Source organism: Medicago truncatula, chromosome 4 (genome assembly GCF_003473485.1).
Source record: "Medicago truncatula cultivar Jemalong A17 chromosome 4, MtrunA17r5.0-ANR, whole genome shotgun sequence".
NCBI classification, from domain to species: Eukaryota; Viridiplantae; Streptophyta; class Magnoliopsida; order Fabales; family Fabaceae; genus Medicago; species Medicago truncatula.
In genome coordinates, this window is record NC_053045.1 from 52,819,939 (window position 1) to 52,841,905 (window position 21,967).

General features: G+C 32.9%; 2 protein-coding genes across 2 annotated transcripts; both read left to right on the top strand.

Moving 5' to 3' along the window:
• Positions 1–1,166: 1,166 nt before the first annotated feature.
• Positions 1,167–10,438, top strand: LOC25493811 (ABC transporter A family member 7). The gene is made up of 18 exons (XM_013602437.3): positions 1,167–1,342; positions 1,444–1,777; positions 1,880–1,959; positions 2,094–2,241; positions 3,898–4,017; positions 4,159–4,283; positions 4,361–4,519; positions 4,697–4,859; positions 4,935–5,060; positions 5,155–5,238; positions 6,246–6,607; positions 7,074–7,274; positions 7,576–7,685; positions 7,777–7,861; positions 8,523–8,651; positions 8,763–8,868; positions 9,032–9,120; positions 9,672–10,438. The coding sequence occupies exons 1-18, from the start codon at positions 1,265–1,267 to the stop codon at positions 9,969–9,971; spliced, it is 2,799 nt and encodes a 932-aa protein (XP_013457891.2). The 5' UTR covers positions 1,167–1,264; the 3' UTR covers positions 9,972–10,438.
• A 2,928-nt stretch (positions 10,439–13,366) lies between these two features.
• Positions 13,367–21,420, top strand: LOC25493812 (ABC transporter A family member 7). The gene is made up of 18 exons (XM_039832807.1): positions 13,367–13,447; positions 13,658–13,988; positions 14,550–14,638; positions 14,794–14,941; positions 15,398–15,523; positions 15,612–15,715; positions 16,253–16,411; positions 16,668–16,830; positions 16,904–17,029; positions 17,115–17,198; positions 18,051–18,412; positions 18,676–18,876; positions 19,220–19,329; positions 19,424–19,508; positions 20,010–20,138; positions 20,245–20,350; positions 20,459–20,547; positions 21,010–21,420. Exons 1-18 carry the CDS (start codon positions 13,376–13,378, stop codon positions 21,307–21,309), a joined length of 2,784 nt encoding a protein of 927 aa, XP_039688741.1. The 5' UTR covers positions 13,367–13,375; the 3' UTR covers positions 21,310–21,420.
• Positions 21,421–21,967: the final 547 nt, after the last annotated feature.

The following is a 21,967-nucleotide window of genomic DNA, read 5'->3' on the forward strand; positions in this document are numbered from 1 at the left end:
CATAGAAAACCGTGTTAGAAATTTAGGTCTTAATTCATAATACTAATACATGTTCAATACAAAATAAAAGTATAGCGGAAGCAAATTAATCATTGAACATGAATATGATCGAATCTACGACATGTTTAATTTATCAAGGATATTAAGAACTAGGGTATTAAGAATACCTAGATGAAGCTTTGATAACAACCCTCTCAACAACAACGATAAACAGAGAGAGAGAAGGTGATGATCTGAAACACACAAAATAGGGTTAGCGACGGCTGATGTGGTTCTTCCTCAACCGGTATTTTTATGCCTCAAGTTCTCTTCGGATGCGGAGAAGAGAGAGTTGTGTTCGGTATATTGGGGACCATAGCCTCTTTTATATTGGATGACCATTAGGGTTTCCAATTATTCCGTTAATGGACCATCCGGACATGCACTCATTGAGTCCATATCAACTAATTAAATATTTAATTAATTATCTAATTAAAAATCTTATAACCTTATTACTTAATTTGATCACTAATCAACTAAGATCTATAATTGATAAATAACTAATATAATTATTGTTACAATATTTGCCCTTTGAATATAATAAATAATAAAATATTTCAACAAATCGATCATGCATATATATAAGCTTAAACAATACTATTGTTCATGTTAAATTATTTTACAAGTAATAACAATAGAAACTCCATTACCAAGATATTGACCAACATCTTACACGCCCTCCACTAATCCGTATAGATAATATATAAATATATTGGATTATTAGTTGTGTTTTTCAAAAAAGAAAAAAGTTGTGTTTTCCTTTTAAAAATGACTCTAGGTACTAAACGTGTATATATTTTTGAATGAAATGCTGAACGTGTATCTTTTTTATTTGAGGAATGCTAACAACATTCTCTTTTGAGCATTCTTTCTATCACTCACTTTTTTATTGGGTGAAATTAATGTATGTCCCACCATTTTATGTGGATTCCATTTCCAAAGTGCAGGTCCTACATTGATTTCACCCAATAAAAAAATGAGTGCTGGAGAGAGTGCTCAAAAGAGAGTGTTGCTAGCATTCCTCTAATTATTTTGATTGAAATGCTGAACGTGTATCTAGACATGAACTGGTTATAGATTCTTTAATACATCTTTTGTTCATAAAAAGAAAACTAATAGGTCACATTTCAACCTTACTAGGTCCCTTCATAACCATTCTTGCATACTAAGGCACAAAGAAGAGCAAGGTTGCACGTTGCAGTGACATAATACACGCAACAAAAATATGGTAAATCCTGATCCTTCCCCTATCAGCTTCTGTACTCAAGCAAACGCACTTCTCAGGAAGAATTTAACTTTCCAGGTATAATCAATAATTATTCATTACACTAACATTTACAATTCAATTATTCATCTCATTGAACGTGTTCGTCCACGCCATTTGCATGAAACGTACGTTTGAAGAAACGGAACCTGAAGACAAACATTCGGTTGATTCTGTTCCCTATGATCTTTTGCATTTTGCTGGTTCTACTTCAAAGTATAATGGACACTTTATTGGATAAACCCAAATACAAATGTGGCTGCATCTGTGCCAACAATAATAAAATAAAATGTGACGACTCAGAGAAGGTTTGTGGGATTCAGTATTCTGATCAGACTCAAGTTGTAACCTGTGCTATTCCTAATCCACCTGAATGGCCTCCTCTCTTGCAACTTCCCGCTCTCTCATGCAATACAACTGCCTCCTGTTATTTTACCATGCTCTTTACTGCCAACAATCACTCCTTTGGACAAAGTATTGCACCTTTTTTTGTTCAAATTTAGAGTCAACAAAAGTTGATTCTTATGTACCAGATACTTACTTTGCCTTATGTTTACTTGTCTTTTCTTTGCACAGGTGTGTCTAAAAATATGTTCCCAAGTGCGTTAACTATGAATGACTATGATATCATGGCGAGTTTGGCACCAAATGTGCTGGTGAGTTTTATTGTTTTGTTTTGCAACTCGAAAGCATTTATTTAGCTATCTAGATTTTAAATGTTTTTTTTTTATTATTCTATTTATTTTTGTGGACTCTTGTTGTTGTTGGTGCAACTTTGAAAATAATATAGGGATCTGGAACAAAGCCTACGGATAACAATTTTCATGAAACTGCTTTTACTCCGGAGTATCCCATTTTTAATCTACAAACTCAGTGCCCTCAAAACAACTCTGGATTCTTATTTCCCTACCAAATAGCAGGCACTACTGCGCAACAAGGTATGGAACATCTTTATAATTAAGGACAATGTATGATAAGTAGAGGTAAATATATTAAAATAGAGCTCGCCTAAGATACCTGTACTTAGGGGTGGGTATGGTTCGGTTCGGGATGAAAATTGAACCGAATCAAATTGAACTGTTTGCTAAATTTAAAATAACTGAACTGAACTGTTTGTATTTTGAACTGAACTAGAATGTTCCAAACCGAACTAAAAACCAAGAGGTATTCAAAACCCATTACAACAAATCAAATCATAATCATATGCATTGAAGATCCAAGAACTTTTGTCTAGTCACAACCCTACATATAAATTATTGGGTACACACATTAAAAAAGGAAGAATACTTAACAATTTACAAAATGTGTATTTTTTAATTAATTAAATGATATATGTGTTATGTGTGTCTAAATGATTTTTATTAAGATCATATAAGTGCTTTTTTATTGATCCAACTTATAATTTTTTATTTCAAGTATTCTAGATACTAGGAGTTCACTTTTTTAAAGTGAATAAATGAGAGTCTAACTTCGAATCCTGACCCATTCATTTAATATATAATGTCTTTACCAATTGAGTTAAGTTCACTAAGACAAAAAACACACATTATTAATCCTATTCATTTTTTTTTGAGGTTTAATTAATCCTATTGATTTAAGACCAAACTATTCATATTAGAAAAGGAAGCTTATTTTTGTAGATCCATAATTCATTCAAAATCATAAATAAGAATAGAGATAATGCTATGATAGATGTGATCAACATTATGATGAGTTTTAAAAATAATCTTTTATTGAATTAAATTAATGTGAATCTTCCACGTTAAAAATAAATCACATATAAAATGGTGAGAGTCAGATTTACATTGATAAAAATACAAAGTGTTATAAATAATGTTCTTATCCTAACACTATCTAAAATAAAGCTTTAAATGACTACTCCCTCCCATTCTTTTATACTAAAAAACAAATGTTGATCCAGCTAAATTGGACGGTTGAATTCATCAGTCAATTTAAATTGGACGGTTGAATTCAGCTAAATCCATTTCCCTCCAATTTCTAGAGAAATTAGCTGCTTAATAATTCCCAATCCAATACAATATTCCATCGATAATTGCTGGAATTCAATACATTTACGAATCATTTGCACTACAAAATTACACTTTTAATCCCTTAACTTAATTTCAGGTAACAGTTTGGTTCTTTATTTTATTTTAATTTGATCCTTTTTGTCCATTTTCATATGAACTTTTAAGCTTAAAATTAATGATTTTACTTTCTTATGGTTTTTCAATCTTCAAATCTATGATCCTCGTCTATGTTTGCATAAAAATATTAGATTTGAAGCTTGAAAATGGACAGAAAGAACCAAATTGAAATGAAAAAAAAGATAGAGCACCAAACCGTTACCTGAAATTAAGTTAAGTGACCAAAAATATAATTTTGCCTATAATATTACTACTCCCTCCGTTTCAAAATGAATATCACCTTAGAAAAAAAAAATTGTTTTAAGAATATCACTTTACATTTCGAATACAACTTTAATTTTTTTCTTCCAAACTTTACCCTCAATAACTAGTCCAACTCTTCTCTCACATAATTTTGGATGCAATTTGGGTTTTGTTAATGATTGAATTATTCGCCCCTTGATGTAGAAATCAAATGTGCTCGAGGTATATATTCATGGCGTAACAGTTCTTCTGATATCAACAAAGAGTTATATCAAACTTATCAAAGAGGTAACCCAAAACGACGGATCAATAACATAGTTTCAGGTAAATACTTTTATCATTATGTTTCAGTTTCAACATACTGCATAATCAATCTGTTTGCATAAACAACTTATTTGCATCATAAAGCTAAATTGTTTTTGTATAAGTTAACTTGTTTTTAAATATTCTTTGGACATTTGACAGTTTTCGATTTTCTCAATTCAAATGAGGATGGATTCAATGTCACTGTACGGTTCAACGCAACAACCAAGGGTGCCGATATTAATCATCTTAATGCAATGTTGCGGATTCCCCGTTCCGTAAATATGGTATACTGTCTATTGTTTGTTGTTATCCTAAATGAGCCTTTCTTAGTGAATAATATCAAGGATCATTATGCATGCAGATATCAAATGCTTACCTGCAGTTTCTGCTTGGACCCAGCACCAAAATCTTATTTGAGTTTGTAAAGGAAATGCCTAAGTCTGAGACCCCAATTAGGATTGAGATAGCTACTCTCCTGGGCAGTCTGTTCTTTACATGGGTTGTCCTGCAACTTTTTCCAGTAAGTGCATAAATATCTCAACAAATAGGTAGTTATAAAAAAATCATCTTTCTTAACTGATTTTCTGCTCATGGAACAATACATTACTCATCTTCAAAGTCAATAATCGTACCTAACATCTAATGCACACACAACAGAATAGATGTTTTAGCGTACTTATATATGCATTTTATATAGGTTGTTTTGACATCACTGGTTTATGAGAAGCAACAAAAATTAAGAATCATGATGAAAATGCATGGTCTTGGTGATGGGCCATATTGGATGATTACATATGGTTATTTTCTTGCCTTATCAGCGATATACATGTTGTGTTTTGTGATATTCGGCTCAGTCTTGGGTAAGAATAAAATTATTTGACTCTCTATTCTTGGCATTCTCCCACTCTGTCTAATGCTGCCGACATCATTTTCAGGATTAAAATTCTTCACCTTGAATGACTACAGCATCCAATTTGTGTTCTATTTCATCTATATAAACTTACAAATTTCAACGGCATTTCTGCTGTCTTCCTTTTTTGCAAATGTTAGGACCGCTACAGGTTTGTTTCTACTTGAAGTTGTTTATAGTAATGGGTGTATTGGTATTTTCTTTTCTCAGATCTCATTACTGACTTGTGTTTTTGATATTTGCAGTAACCGCATATATAGGTGTCTTTGGAACTGGGCTATTAGGCGGCTTTCTTTTCCAATTTTTTGTGCAAGAAACATCATTTCCAAGTAAGTTATGCGACTGAAGAATGATACCATTCTGAGTTGTTATTATGGTTTCCACTATGACTGGGTAACATTGTTGATGATGCTAATTACACAGGAATGATCCATTACATTAATTGTTTCATTTACGGTTATTAATATATTCTTTAAGAGGCAGGGAAAAAGGAAAAAATGCCGAATGTGACAGATAAATAATAACGTTCCAAGTGTTTAGAGACCTGATTCATTTCTCTATTTCTTCTAATAGGATAGATCTTTTCGTGTTCTGTCATGTTGTAACTTGTAAGCAACAATTTATTAATACCTTCTCTTAGGGAATAACATGCTAGAAGAAATTAGTTTCTGTTTGAGATCTAACACTCGTCCACTAGAAATATTCTGAAGTTTAGACAGGTAAAATTAAAAGGAGAGAACGATGGTTAAGGTTAACAATGTATTGTGAGATTGATAGTATTATGTTATGCACAAATACAATAACCGAGTGCACCTACTTAAACTATTAATTAAGCCAATCACTTTCGCTTTTAGTTCAAGCCCAAGCCCACAACTAATAAACCTTATATTAACTACTACTGACAATTGAGTTTAATCTTGTTACAATTACAAGAAAACCTATAAATAAAAAACCAAGAGCACCGGCCTTTCAAAACATAGAACTTCGGCAACTAGTACTCCACCTGATTCACAAATGTTGGTGTTAATATCCTTTGTTTTTGGCTCCTTGCTTGTCTTGGTACGTTCCCAAAACATGGTGGGAGAATTTTACAGAGTCCCCGTAAATTAATGGGGTTCATTTCCAAGTATCCCAAGTCTTCATTTTACAAAACATTAAAAGGAAAGAAGGAAATCTAGAGGAACGATGATCTTCACATAAACCACATGAAATTACTTCAAAAAATTTCAACACAACCAAGTAAAGATAGGACTGAAACTATAACATTATTGCCAATTTTCCTCTGTTGGCAGCTTCTAAACTTCTAGCCTGTTGATTTCCTACGCTATTTCTGCAGGAGGCTGGATCATTTGTATGGAATTGTATCCTGGGTTTGCTTTATATCGTGGGTTGTATGAGTTTGCACAGTTTTCCTCCAGTCTCAGTAATTTAAGGACTGATGGTATGCGGTGGAAGGATCTGAGTGATGGCGTCAATGGCATGAAAGAAGTCTTAATTATCATGTCTGCTGAGTGGATAGTAGTGCTTTTAGTTGCTTATTACATCGACCAAGTATTGTCAACAGGAAGTGGGAAAGGTCCTCTATTCTTCTTGAAAGGATTTCAGATAAAACTACTTCCATCATTGAAAAAGCCCAGTATTCAAAGGCAAGGGTCAAAAGTTTTTGCTCAGATGGAGAAACCTGATGTCATCCAAGAGGTGAACTTTATGTCTATTGATTAAATGTACTTTTATTATATGTTCACCTTAAGGATTAAGAAAATAAGAAAGCTAATGTCTATCAAGAGGGTGCATTTCACCTACTGGTTTTAGAAATTTAAGTCACCTCAGTGAGGTGTAGTAGTGTGATTTACAAAACAGCAGTAAATTGGGACAGCTAGAGGGAACTTTAATTAGGTATGAATTCTACTAGAGAACCAAAAAACTTTTCTTTCTATCACAACCTTTTCCTTTTTTTCGAACATCAGTTTTGCATTATAAGAAAATTAACACCAAAGTATGAGTTTTACTTCAATAGAGCAACTCGCTTTCTTCTTAAAATGGACTTTTATCTTTTAGAACCACTTCTTAACATATTCAGCTTTCGAGATGAATGAATTGGTTTGCCACATGTGGCTTACTTACATGCTTAATGTATTAAATGCGTTCTTCTTTCTGTCTCAAGAGGGAGAAGGTGAAGCAGCTGCTGCATGAACCAACCATTAATCATGCAATTGTTTGTGACAACATAAAAAAATTCTATCCAGGAAGGGATGGAAATCCAGGGAAATTTGCAGTGAGAGGATTGTTCCTTGCTGTTCCTCGAGGGGAATGCTTCGGTATGCTTGGTCCTAATGGTGCTGGGAAGACTTCTTTTATCAGTATGGTTAGTTAAAAGTTGATTTTGTAATATATTTAATTTTTTATTTATTTTTTGTTGTGAATTATCCCTCCCGGAAAATATATTTGAAGAGGGTTCCTTCAAGCTTTTTCTTCTCACATAAGAGAAAGGAATAAGTTTTGAAACACCTCACGAAGTTTATCTTCCTCTGAATGAATCCACGGGATGATTGGTCCATACATATAATGGACATCGGATGACACACACTAGAATTCAACGAATCATGTTTCATCCTTTGAATTGTTTTCTCAATTTATAAATCTAATCAGCTTATGTGTGCTTATAGATGATTGGTCTCACAAAGCCAGCATCTGGCGCGGCATATGTTCAAGGCCTGGACATTGGAACTCATATGAACGGAATATATACTAGCATGGGAGTATGCCCACAGCACGAGTAAGTGAAAATTCCTACAGCTTTTTTATTTTTCCTGAAATCAAATTTGTATCAAATGAAAGAATTTTCTAATTATCTTATGATCCTATAGCTTGCTGTGGGAAAGCTTGACAGGTAGAGAGCACCTACTTTTTTATGGAAGACTTAAAAACCTTACAGGTTCAATCTTGACTCAAGTAAGTTGATACCATAGGAATTCTTACTGTTTGAAACATTACTTGTGTTAGGAGTTTATGCTATACATAGGTGTTTTAGGTAGCTAGAGTAATGAAATAGGCAGTTTGTATTTCATAATTATGAAGAACATTATTCCATATCATCATGTTAGTTTTTTCTATAAACTATTACATTGTTAAGTTTTGATGAAGGACCCAAACTTTTTATGATAAACCCGTTAAAATACTAACTTTTTATGGTTACCATCGAAACATAGTTTTATACGGAGAAATGTATTTAATAAATATGGAAAAGACAATACTAACCTACTTGAAAAATATATTACATGGAACATTACATGATATATATGACTAAATCTTTTACTTTTTCCTTTCAATTGATTAATAACAAACCTGTTTTTCTAATTAACGTTTAGGCCTTGATTAGTTATCATATTGAAGGGGAGATTCGTAGTTAAGTATTACAGTAAATTTTACGCTCTTTAACATGTTTCTCAAGCACTTTTAATTGCTTATTTTTATGTTAAGGGTATGGATCAGTAAAAGATGGCTGTATAAAAGATGATTTCAGTTTAGATGCAATTTGAACAACTTTCTCTGTAGCTTGCCTTTGTTTGACAGGGAATTTTTTAACTATTTAGCATCCATTATATTGTTACAGGCAGTAGAAGAATCTTTGAAGAGTTTGAACCTTTACCATGGAGGGATTGCTGATAAACAAGCTGGAAAATACAGTGGAGGGATGAAGAGGAGGCTTAGTGTTGCAATTTCATTGATTGGGGACCCCAGAGTTTGTTTTTCTTTTCAACCAATCTGCTTTTTTTCTTTTTCACTTTTTTTAAAAAAGAAAAGAAAAAAGAAGATAAGTTTTCTTATTTTGTAAATGCCAATTCAAATTTAGATTGTTTATTTGGATGAGCCAAGTACTGGATTAGACCCTGCTTCAAGGAAATGGCTTTGGAATGTTATCAAGATTGCGAAACTGGACCGTGCAATCATTTTGACTAGTATTTTCTCAATCTTTCATGGATCTTGTAGCACTATATTCAGCTTTTTGTTTATGCTTTAGATATATTAGCATGATTTATATGTTATTCCATAACGACATCAATGTGTTGGCTCTTTCTCTCGTTACGTTTAGATTGACAAATCTTGGTTTTATGCTTTCAGCACATTCTATGGAAGAGGCAGATGCCTTATGTGATCGATTAGGAATATTTGTAAATGGTAGCTTGCAATGCATAGGAAATCCAAAGGAGGTACATTTCTCTAGTGTTATGCTTTATGGAACTGTATTTCAAAATGAAACTTTAAAATAGGTCTGTGTATAAAATATTAAAATACGGATCCTAACTGTTAATAATTTACTGATCCGGATCCCCATTGTTAGGGATCACGTACACTTGTGTAGTCACCACCATCATTCGACAGATCTTGATTGGATGACTTGGATTTTCTGATCAGTAAATGAGGTTTGAAAATGTTTATAATGTTCAGTAGAAATTTGAGCCAATCAATCAAGATCGAACTCTGTTGTGCTGACTGTGAATGTAGGAATCCTTAACAGTAGGGTTTAGTATGGGCTTAAATTATCGATTGCAAAAGACATTTTTTTCATCATTATATGGTTAATGTATGCAAGTTTGAATGCAACTTTAAAAATCCAAGCTGATGGCAGATACACATCCGTTGTTTTTTTGAAGAGATATACACATCTATTGTATTTTCAATATATTGCCAAATAAAAAGTGCAAACTTAAACCATGCATAGTTTTGACTTTTTATAGCTACCTTTGTTGTTTTGTCATAGCTGAAAGGCAGATATGGAGGAACTTATTTGTTCACAATGACAACATCTTCCGATCACGAGAAGGATGTCGAGAACATTGTACAACGCCTCACCCCAAATGCCAACAAGATATACCATCTCTCTGGTACTCTGAAATTTGAGCTGCCAAAAGAGGATGTTAAAATAGCAAATGTATTTCAAGCTGTTGAAGTTGCAAAAAGAAACTTCACCGTTATTGCATGGGGTTTATCTGACACAACATTGGAAGATGTCTTCATTAAGGTAGCACGTGAGGCTCAAGCATTTGATACATTGCAATAATTTTCTGTCCCATAAAGATTAATATATCGGTATAGAGCACTGCTATTTCTAACGAGAAATAACAGTGCAAAACTTTCACACCATAGGATTTGCATTTGGCGAAAATAATGGGTGGTGGGATGAAAAAGTGAGACTTTGCTACTATTTGAATACAACTACTCGGGATGCATCTGCGATTGAAGTTTTCACCATAACCAGCTGCCAGCATTACCGATCGGATATAATTGTATTTTGAGTAGTGCTATATAATGTGAATTTATCCTCACGAAAGCATGCTAGTGTACACACACATTGAAATTGTTTTTTTAAGGCAATGCTATGTACTCACAAACCCACGATTAATTATGGGTTATTTTTTAATTAAAAGGTGAATTCTAGGATGAAAGTTCAATTAAGTCCCTCAACAATGAGCCATCATAAACAATAATTGAGAGCCATTAGATCAATCAAGCTCACACATTCTATTATACACTCTATGCACTAGATTTTTTGTCTATTATCTGCCATCTTCCTCTCACCTTTTCCCATTCCCTCACTCCTCAGTGACTGGGTTTGCTCAAGCCCATCTCCGTTCATTATAACAGCATCTTTCCACCAAAGTCAACCAGCATTAGATCTCACATAATTTTGTTTTTAACCAAAATATGAAATTTTCATACGTTTTTCAATGATTTTTTTTTCATATAGCAAGTTCACTTGTTGTAATTCTTTCCAACTTTAAGGTTATAATGAAGAGAAGGAGGACATGCCTAAAATTGTTGCAGAGAGAGGTTTTCATTCCTTTCCAATTTAAAAATTCATGACTCGTTTAAAAATTCTATCTCCGTGATTTTAATTCTTCAACTCTGTCAGCGAAGGTGTAAAATATTTGTTGAAAATGTTTTGTTGCCGTGCCAAAATGAGGAACTTGATTGTTGAACTTGTGGTGCACTGGTGTCACTCTTGGAACGGTAGGTAATATGAGAAATCCATGGTCTACTATGCTATAGAATGTGTGAAATGCGTATTGAAGAACAAAACTGAAACGCTACATTTAACATTTTTTTTTGCATTTTTTAGTACGTTGAAATTAAGTAAAAAAATGTAACTTGAATTTGAAGTAACGACTAGGTGTACACTATTGTCGTCCAAGGACACAAACTAAGAGCATGCTCTTGCTATGAGTAGGTGGGCCTTAGGCGTAACATCACTTATTTACTCTTTTTGTAATTTTAATGTTTAATTACCACTCATTTACTCCAACGATGGTGTAGAAGAGAAGTTGTAAAGAGATAAATAGGTAAGAGGGAGAGTGAGAAGAGAGAAAGAAGATTTGATGTATTGTTTGGTAGAAGAAAAAAATAAGAGAAATAGAAGAGAGAAAAGTGTGTTTACTTTTTAAAAGACAAAGATATTTAATGCTTAATATACAAATTTTTTTTTTATTTTATAAAACCTACTAATCTTCAACATTTTTTTTACACTTCTTTAGTCTTTCACAATGAAAAAAAAAATGAAAATATCCATGAAAAAAAGTTTCAGCAATCTAAAACCACCACTAAGAAATTGAAAGAAAAATTCATTGTACAAGACCTTTTTATTCAGAAATTGAAAAAAAGTTTCAGCAATCTAAAACCACCCTATGAAAGGCGTGAAATGCATATAGAAGAACAAAACTGAAATGCCGCTACATTTAACATTTTCCTTGTATTTTTTAATACTTTGAAATTAAGTAAAAAAATGTATCTTGAATTTGAAGTAACGACTAGGTGTACACTACTGTTCTCCAAGGTCACAAACTAAGAGCATACTCTTGCTAAGAGTAGCTTAAGTGGACCTTAGGCTAGCCGTACACATTACTTATTCACTTCATTTTTAATTTTAATGCTTAATTACCACTCTTTTACTTCAATCATACGACTTTTAAGAAATCACTCTAGTCTAAATTTTACATTGAATTCAAGCATTAATATTTTTTATTTGAAACGCGATGAAAGAAGTTGAATAAAGTATGCAATGAGATCATTCAAATTTATGAGAAAGACAATATGCATGTATACGCCTTACATCTCAATAATAAGAATTGCTAATAACCTCTACATGCTCTAAAAAAATTTCTTTTTGTTTTCTTCTTCTTACTATATTTAGTACTCCCTGTTAATCATTACTATTAATGATTGTTTTTGATAATATTACTATTAATGATTGTTTTTTAATCCATATTAATGATTTTTTTTACGGACGCTATTAATGATTGCTTATCGTAGAAGCATTGTGTAAAATAAATTAAAACAAACAAATGAAAGATTAACACAATATTTTATACCGGTAAAATATATATATTGGTTTGCAGTTTTGATTTAGTTCGGTAGGGATATGAACACCTCCAGTGTCAAATACGATTGATATTTGCAGAGTACGTTACAAACTAACCTTTTACAAAGATTTTAAGCTTAATTGCAATTTTAGCTGTCCAATGAAACTTATCTCCCATTTTAAAATTGCTCCGTTTTAACCTCTTAGACTTAAAAAATGCTGGAAAATCCATTATTTTGCTTACAAAGTATGAATTTTAATATTTGTAATGAATATTGAGTACCCCTTGTACTCACATCAAAATGGATAAATTATTTGTTTACACGTCATTAAATAAATTATTAAAATAAATAATTTCTAAAGTTGAAACTGATATTTTAACGAGTTTTTTTTTGATTTTGTGGTTTTTAATCATTCCACATCATGACATCGTATATCACATCATTTAAGACACATTGTTTTTTTGTCTGAAAATTTAACGGAGTGACAAAAATTGAAGGATTTTAAAATAGATGATTAATTTCTTGAATGAACGAAAATAAGGTATCAAAACTACAATTAAATGTAATTTCCTCGAAAAAAAACTACAATCAAATGTAATTTTTATTTTTGAAGGAAGTGTAAGTTTTATTTGTATTATTATTAGATTGTGTAATAACACTAAAACTTTAATCAACAATTATCAAAATAACTTCAATGCAAACATTTTTGCACGGACAATATATCCAAATTAAATATTTTTTTAAAAGAGTGTTCTTCTTTTATTTGCAAATCTTAGTCGTTTGTAAATTGTTAGAGAGAAAGAGAAAATGTTAGTTTAAAATGACATTAAAAAAAAAAAAAGAGCTATTAGAAAAAAAAGAAAAATCATATACATGCTTGATAGGCGGCATAAAAAAAGTCATTAGCATTATGGTTATAATTGATAGGCGGTATAAAAAGATCAATATCAATTAATTCCTTTTCTAAAATAGAAAGTTACATTAATTTCTACTATCATTTTAAAAATAAAAATAAAAAAAAACTATGATTGCGGGAAGTCTGAATTCCTATATCTATAACAGTAAGAGCCTTTGCATTGTCAGAGAAAACCAAGACACCAAAAAAAGATGGTAGATCCTTCCCCTGCTAGCTTCTTTACTCAAACAAACGCTCTTCTCAGAAAGAACTTAACCTTCCAGGTACAACTATATCACTATCCATTATTCATTATTATATTTTCTTAAGTAGTATCAAGCACCACTCAAACTCACACGCACAATTGTTAGGTCTTGATTTTGAATCGGGTTAAAAATGTCCGATCTAACAATATAGTCATTGTCATTTGAGTTAGGTCTTACGGACTATTATTATCTAACTTACTTGCATGTCACGTTTTTTTGGTTATACAGAAACGGAACGTGAAGACCAACATCTTGTTGATTCTGTTCCCATTGATTCTTTCTGTCTTGCTTATTTCCCTTCAAAGTTTGGTCAATCATCAACTGACTCAACCCGAATCCAAATGCGGTTGTGTCTGTCGCGACAACAGTACAACATGTAACGATTCAGACAAGCTTTGTGGGGTTCAGTATTCGGATCAGACTCAAATGGCAGCCTGTGCTATTCCTCAGCCACATGAATGGCCTCCTCTCTTTCAACTTCCTCCCGTGTATTGCAAGGAAAATGTTTCCTGTGCTTTTAACATGCTTTTCACCTCCGACAATCAATCCTTTGCACAGAGTATAACATCTTTTTATTAATTTTTATGTTTCAAATTTGTTAAATTAATTTTATGTTTTGATACATTCACCTCCAATTGAGTGTATTAGTTCCTGTTCTACAGTAGGATGATGTAAAATTGATTTTGACATAGTTGCACGATCTCAGATATAATTGATTTTTCCTCCAGAATTGATTCTAACTTGAAGCAATAATTTGTAGCTTTTCATAGTAAACATGATTTTACATGAATGTATTCAAGTGTAGACCACTTATCATTCAACTCAATTTTAGTTTGAATCAATTTTACAAAATCAATAAATTGAAATCAATTTTTGACACCGCGTAATCAAACATACACCAAGTTGAACATTAAATTTTCGGCTAAAATTTATGTTTGAAGACTATATAGTAACAAATCTCAACTTCAAGCTAAAACCTATTATAGAGGCAAAGTTAATTTTGATAACACTTGAACATATAGAATCAATTTTATGCTTATAGAATTGCTTTTGCCTCATGTATAAGTGGAACCAAACATGCACTTCACCTCATTGTTTGCCTCATGATTACTTGTTTTTCTTTGCACAGATGTGTCAGACAATATGTTCCCAATTGAGTCCTATCCAGATGACATTGATATCATGGCTAGTTTGCCATCAAATGTGCTGGTGAGTTTTTTTTTTTCCATCTCTGAAGTGTTTATTTGTCTGTCTAGAATGTCAATATATATCTTTTGAATCAGTCTAGAATTTAAATATTATTTATTGGTCTGTCTATTTTTGTGGATTCTGATGTTGTTGTTGCAACTGTGAAAATAATATAGGGATCTGATGCAATGCCTGGGGCCAACAATTTTCTTGAACCTGCTTTCACTTCAGATCGTCCCATTTTTTATCTACAAACTCAGTGCCCTCGGTACAACTTTGGATACTCATTTCCCTACCAGATACCAGGCAACGCCTCAGAGAAAGGTATAGAACATCTGTAATGGCAATGTATGATTACAAACATGGAATTGAAATTGAATCAACAGGTGTTACAGTGAATGCACACATCTATGTTTATAATGGAGATTGACAATCTGATGTGCCATTCTAATGAAATCATTCTCATTTGTTGTTTTGTGTTTCACAAAGCATTGAAATGCATGCTGACAGAAAATTAAATATTCAAATAGTTTTGAACCTAAGTCTTCATTTTTGTTTTGAACTGCTTGGTTAATTATAAAAAGGAGCATATAAAAACATTAATGTACAAAATTTGCACCTGCACATACTTTTGCAGTGATAGCAATCTTACGGAATTTGCGGCCAATAATGGCTCACACTGTAATAGATTGTTTCAAAACATTTATAAATGACAGGGAGTAAAATGTTACATAAAATTTGGAGTTTCTAATTGTTTATGGTTGAATTTGTTTCCACTAGAAGTAGAAGTCAGATGTGGTCAAGTTATAAATTTTTGGCGTAACAGTTCCTCTGATATCGACACTGAGTTATATAAAGGTAATCAAAGAGGTAAATCAGAAGGACGGATCAATGATATAGTTTCAGGTACTTTTTTGTCATTATGTTTCATTATATATACATAACGTGTGGAAGATAATACTAATTTTTATACTTTTGTTTTGACATTTGACAGCTTTTGATTTTCTAAATTCGAATGAGGATGGACTCAATGTCACTGTATGGTATAACTCAACCCGCAAGGTTGGATTGTTGCGGATTCCTCGTTCTGTCAATCTGGTATAAATCTAAAACCTGTTTTAATCGTTTCATCTTCCTTGCTGATGTTATCCTAAATCTCTAATAATGGATATACACACACGCACACGCACGCGCGCACACAAACACAAACACAACTACAAAACATAAAACTCTATCTCAACTTAGAAAGAGCATGCAACTTGGAAGCCTGTGGTACGAATCTTTAGTTTTTTAATTTTATATATACATAAAGTAAAACATGTAATTGATTCATTAGCATCAGAATACATTTGGACTGGCAAAACAAATGGCTCAGTTATTACTTCTTCGAAAATGCATAATTTGAATAGAAGAAGTTAGCGAAACTATGATCATGATATGACGTACATCCAGCATTGAGTTACAATATTGAAAATTTTAACATTAATTGCATCAGTAAATTTTAGTTACTTAACATAAATAAGTCCCCTTCGTATACATTAACTCACTTTTTATTAAAAAAAAATATACTAGTCTTTCTTTATCTGAATCTTGGAAGATGATAGTGACTGATACCTAGGATCATTATCCATGCAGATATCAAATGCCTATCTGAAGTTTCTGCTTGGACCTGATACCAAAATGTTATTTGAGTTTGTAAAGGAAATTCCAAAACCTGAGACCCCAATTAGACTTGAGGTAGCTTCTCTTCTGAGTGGTCTGTTCTTTACATGGGTCGTCCTGCTACTTTTTCCGGTAAGTGCAGAAATATCTGAACAAATATATGAGCGAGAATAGGTAGCTATTGACCATTTTGATTTTTTCAATAGCTGTGATATTCTTTCCTGTCCTTGAATCACCTTTATATTTGGATTTTCTGCTCATGGAACAATACATGACTCGTATTCAAAGTCAACAATTGTATCTAACATCTAATGCAAGCACAGCAGAATATATGTTGTAATGTATTTATCTGTTCAACATGATTAACCTCCATGTGCATTTTATGTAGGTTATTCTGACATCACTGGTTTATGAGAAGCAACAAAAATTAAGAATCATGATGAAAATGCATGGTCTTGGTGACGGGCCATATTGGATGATTTCATACGGCTATTTTCTTGCCTTATCGGTGATCTACATTTTATGTTTTGTGACGTTTGGCTCAGTCTTTGGTAAGAATATAACCATTTAACTCCGTTCTTGGCATTTTCCCATTCTTTCTGACACTGCTGACTTCATTTTCAGGATTAAAATTCTTCACCTTGAATGACTACAGCATCCAATTCATATTTTATTTCATCTATATAAACTTACAAATTTCAATGGCATTTCTGTTGTCTTCCTTTTATTCAAATGTTAAGACTGCTACAGGTATGTCGCTACCTCAAGCTGTTCATAATAATGGGTGTATTGGTATTTTCTTTCTCATTACTGACCTGTGTTTTTATATTTTCAGTATCGTCATATATAGGCGTCTTTGGAACCGGGCTATTAGGTTCCCAGTTTTTCCAACATTTTATTCAAGTTTCATCATTTGCAAGTAAGTTATATCAGTGAATGCACGTGCATACACTATTAATTAAGCCAAGCACTAGCATTTTCTAGTTCAAATAGAAACCCCCCAACTAATAAACTTTATATTGCTAACACTTTCCATTGAGCTTAATCTTGGTACGGATGCTGTCAATGTCCTTGGTTTGTTGGTCCTTGCTTCTCTTGGTAGTCGGTACAATCCCAAAATACGACTGACAGGCACTCTCAATAAATTAAATGGGACTCCTTTTCTTTAATAGAAAAGAAGGAAATCAAGATAGAACAATGATCTTCAGTCTTCACATATTCCACATAAAATTACTTCCCAAATTTCCAACAAAATCATTTATAGATAGACCAGCAACCAAATACGACTGACAGAGACCCTCAAGTCTCATGTCAAACATGTTTGTTTGAGATACATGCTTTAAACTACTTTCTAGTTGTCTATTCTTGAGTGTTTAAGGTGTATTGAGAGTCCGCATTAATTAGAGATATAAGATTTAAGTAGTCCTCGCCTTAAATGGGTAAGGCAATAGAAACAAGAGGATGAGGACAAGGAAATAGAGAAAGAGGATGACCATCACTATGAAGATTCAAAAACACCAAAAGATCTTGAATGTTCTGTGCTTATAATACAAAGTTTGCAATTAAGCATGTATAGCTTATCAGTTTTCATTTACAAATCAGAAATTATTTGATTCTCTACAAACTGTAAAAAATGGAATGATATGATATGATAAAAATGATTAGAAGTTTTATCTACATAGACCACATATCAGCATCTTTATATGTATCACATGCCTCTTTGTCAGCTTCTTACCTTCTAACGTGTTGATTTCCTGCGCTATTTCTGCAGGAGAATGGATCATTTGTATGGAGTTATATCCCGGGTTTGCTTTATATCGTGGGTTATATGAGTTTGCAGAGTCTGCTACAAATGGCAGTAATTCAGGGACTAATGGTATGAGGTGGCAGGATCTGAGCGATAGCGCCAATGGCATGAAAGAGGTCTTAATTATCATGTCTTCTGAGTGGGTCGTAGTGCTTTGTGTTTCTTATTACATCGATCAAGTATTGTCTACAGGAAGTGGAAAAAGTCCTCTTTTCTTCTTGAAAGGATTTCAGAAAAAACCTCTTTCATCATTGAAGAAGCTCGCTATTCAAAGGCAGGGGTCAGAAGTTTTGGCTCAGATGGAGAAAGAAGATGTCATCCAAGAGGTGAGCTTTATGTGTATTGAATAAATGTATCACCTCGGTGAGAACCATTTAGCTTTCCATTCAGTCACAATATTTTGCTTTCGCAACATCAGTACTGTATTATAAAAGTATTAACACCAAGGTATTAAAGTGGATTTTCAACTTAAAGTACTAGTTCGTAACATATTCAGCATTGGAGATAAATGAATTGGTTTGCCACATGTGGCTTACTTACATGCATAATGTATTAAATACTTTTTTTTCCTTTTTCTATTTGTCTTAAGAGGGAGAAGGTGGAGCAATTGCTTCTTGAACCAACGAATGATCATGCAATTGTTTGTGACGACCTAAAAAAATTCTATCCAGGACGGGATGGAAATCCAGGAAAATTTGCAGTGAAAGAATTGTTCCTTGCTGTGCCTCGAGGGGAATGCTTTGGTATGCTTGGTCCTAATGGTGCTGGGAAGACTTCTTTTATTAGTATGGTAAGTTAAAAGTTAATTTTGTTCGTTTTTTTGTTTGTTTGTAAAACTACATGTATTCTACTATAACTCAACAAATCGTATTTTGTCCTAATAGATGTATTAATTGAGGGGAAAGACTTCAAATATTTTTTAACAGGATTGTTACTATATATTTTTTGAATTATTTTTTGCCGTTCCTCGAGCGGAATGCTTGTCAATACATACTAGGATGTATGGACCTCTGGCTATGATACACTCACTTCAGCATCATAAGAAATTCTACTATAACTCAACGAATCATTTTTCTTCATTTAAATAGTTTCTTCTTAATTTATAAATCTAATAAGCTTATGTGTGCTTATAGATGATTGGTCTGACAAAGCCGACATCTGGTGCGGCATATGTTCAAGGCCTGGATGTAAGAACTCATATGGACAGAATATATACTAGCATGGGAGTATGCCCACAGCATGAGTAAGCTGAAATTTCCTCCAATGTTTATGTTCCTGAAATCAAATTTTGCATCAATCGAAAGAAGTTTCTAAATCTTTTCTTCATGATACTATAGTTTGCTGTGGGAAAGCTTGACAGGTAGAGAACACCTACTTTTTTATGGCAGACTAAAGAATCTTAAAGGTTCAGTTTTGACTCATGTAAGTTCATTCCACAGGAACTATTACTGTTTAAAATATTTGGATTATTATTGCTGTGTTAGGAGTATGATTACGTTAGGAATGTTAAGTCATATGTTATACAAATTGTTCTTTTCAAACTATAAACAGGTGTTTTAGCTTAGTTGGTATTTCATGATTCTTGTGTGATATTTTGTCACAACACTATGTATTTCATGTTAGTTTTGTCTACTAACTATTACATTGTTTGGTTTTGTTCAAGGACTCAATAAGTTTATAATAAACCAATTAAGGAACAAGCTTTTTATGATTACCAATGAAATATCTCAGTTTTATTCAGAAAAAGGTATTTAAAAAAGGGAACTTGTTGAAAAGACAAAATACATTTTAGGTGCTTTAAGTCTTCAACAACATATTTCTCAACAAATTTTTATTGCTTATTTTTCTGTGAAGAGTATGGATCTATAAAATTTGTTTGGCAGTGATAATTGTAACTATTTAGCTACCATTATATTGTTACAGGCAGTAGAAGAATCTTTGAAGAGTTTAAACCTTTTCTATGGAGGGGTTGCTGATAAACAATGTGGAAAATACAGTGGAGGGATGAAGAGGAGACTTAGTGTTGCAATTTCATTGATTGGGGACCCCAAAGTTTGTTTTTTTATTTCAACCGAATTTGACATTTTTTCTTTTTCATTTTTTTAATAAAAAATAAGATTCAAGTTTTCTTATTCTGTACATGCCAATTCAAATTTAGGTTGTTTATATGGATGAGCCAAGTACTGGATTAGACCCTGCTTCAAGGAAATGCCTATGGAATGTTATCAAGCTTGCGAAACAGGATCGTGCAATTATTCTGACCAGTAACCCCACACACTCTTTCATGGATTTTGTAGCACTACATTTGCTTCTAATTTATGCTTTAGCCTGTGTTATATTTGATTCATAAATCTTGGTTTTATGCTTTTTAGCACATTCTATGGAAGAGGCAGATGCTTTATGTGATCGGTTAGGAATTTTTGTAGATGGTAGCTTGCAGTGTGTAGGATATCCAAAGGAGGTACGCTCCTTGAGTGATATACTTTATCGAAATGTATTTTAAAATGAAACTTTTAAATGAGTTTCATTGCATATAAAGTGTTAATTTACGCAACCAAACCATTATTTCAGCTCAACACTTTTTCATCTTGATTGGATGATTCGGATTTTGAGATTAGAAATCAGGTTTGAAAATAATTAAAATGCTCACTCAAATTTTGAGCCAACTGATCCAGATGAAACCGTGTCGTGTTGACTGGGTGAGTGTAGAAATCTTTAACCGCAGGGGATTTGTTGTATTAGTAAGGGTTTAAAAATAAATCAAGTTTGAATGTAACTCAAAATCCAAGCTGAGCACATACACTTCACAAATTTTTCAATTTACTCCAAATAGAAAGTGCGAATCTAAAACATGATTTTTTTAACAAAAATGTAAACCATGTATTGTTTGTCATTTTTTTCTACTTCTGTTGTTTTGTCATAGCTGAAAGGCAGATATGGAGGAACATATGTGTTCGCAATGACAACATCTTCTGATCACGAGAAGGATGTCGAGAACATGGTACAACGGCTCACCCCAAATGCCAACAAGATATACCATCTCTCTGGTACTCAAAAATTTGAGCTGCCAAAAGAGGAAATTAAAATGGCGAATGTATTCCGAGCTATTGAAGCTGCAAAAAGAAACTTCACTGTTTTCGCATGGGGTTTATCTGACACCACATTAGAAGACGTCTTCATTAAGGTAGCACGCGAGGCTCAAGCATTTGATACCTTGACATAGTTTGTACTGACTATGCAAACAAGCATTGGAGTGATTTGCCTCCAGAGAATTTGACCAATTAATATGAAGTAGTACATGGTTAGATGGTTCTAACTATTTTTTTTCACTACATATGCTAAACACATGACAAATAATATTGAATAACTTATTCATGCTTTTGTGCATGCAAGTTGCAATGTTACTTGGAAAAGGGGGCAAAATGGAGTAATGCTATGGTGCAACAACAAAAATTAGCGCGGTAATAATTATTAGTGAATTTCTTTTTAGGCCCTTCAATATCTCTTACACCCCCCAAAATTCCATTTTTACCCCTAATATATGTCACCAAAGCTCAATATCACAAGTATTTTCCCCATAATTTCCTCCACTCAAGGCTTTAAGCCTAACCCTCTTAACGCATCGATAACAACTTTCTGGGTAATCTTTTTGTAAAAGGATCTGCAATGTTTTTTCCAGCTTTTCATCTAGTCTAGTGAAATAACTCCATTTTTTATTAGCTGTCACACCAATTGCAGATTGTGAATCACAATGAAGAGATATAGGTGATGTAGGTCTCTCACAATGGTATAACAACCATTAAATTTCTCAACCATTCTGCTTCTTGATATGCAAGTTCAAGTATAAATTCTGATTTCATCATAGACCTGACTATACATGT

Bases quoted from the DNA above. Each gene is read 5' to 3' on its own strand.
- LOC25493811 (XM_013602437.3), top strand. From the start codon at position 1,265: ATGGTAAATCCTGATCCTTCCCCTATCAGCTTCTGTACTCAAGCAAAC. The intron at 4,284-4,360 runs GTATACTGTCTA...TTATGCATGCAG, and splicing joins TTCCCCGTTCCGTAAATATG to ATATCAAATGCTTACCTGCA. The intron at 8,869-9,031 runs GTATTTTCTCAA...TTATGCTTTCAG, and splicing joins CCGTGCAATCATTTTGACTA to CACATTCTATGGAAGAGGCA.
- LOC25493812 (XM_039832807.1), top strand. From the start codon at position 13,376: ATGGTAGATCCTTCCCCTGCTAGCTTCTTTACTCAAACAAACGCTCTT. The intron at 13,989-14,549 runs GTATAACATCTT...TACTTGTTTTTC, and splicing joins CAATCAATCCTTTGCACAGA to TTTGCACAGATGTGTCAGAC. The intron at 16,412-16,667 runs GTAAGTGCAGAA...CATTTTATGTAG, and splicing joins TCGTCCTGCTACTTTTTCCG to GTTATTCTGACATCACTGGT.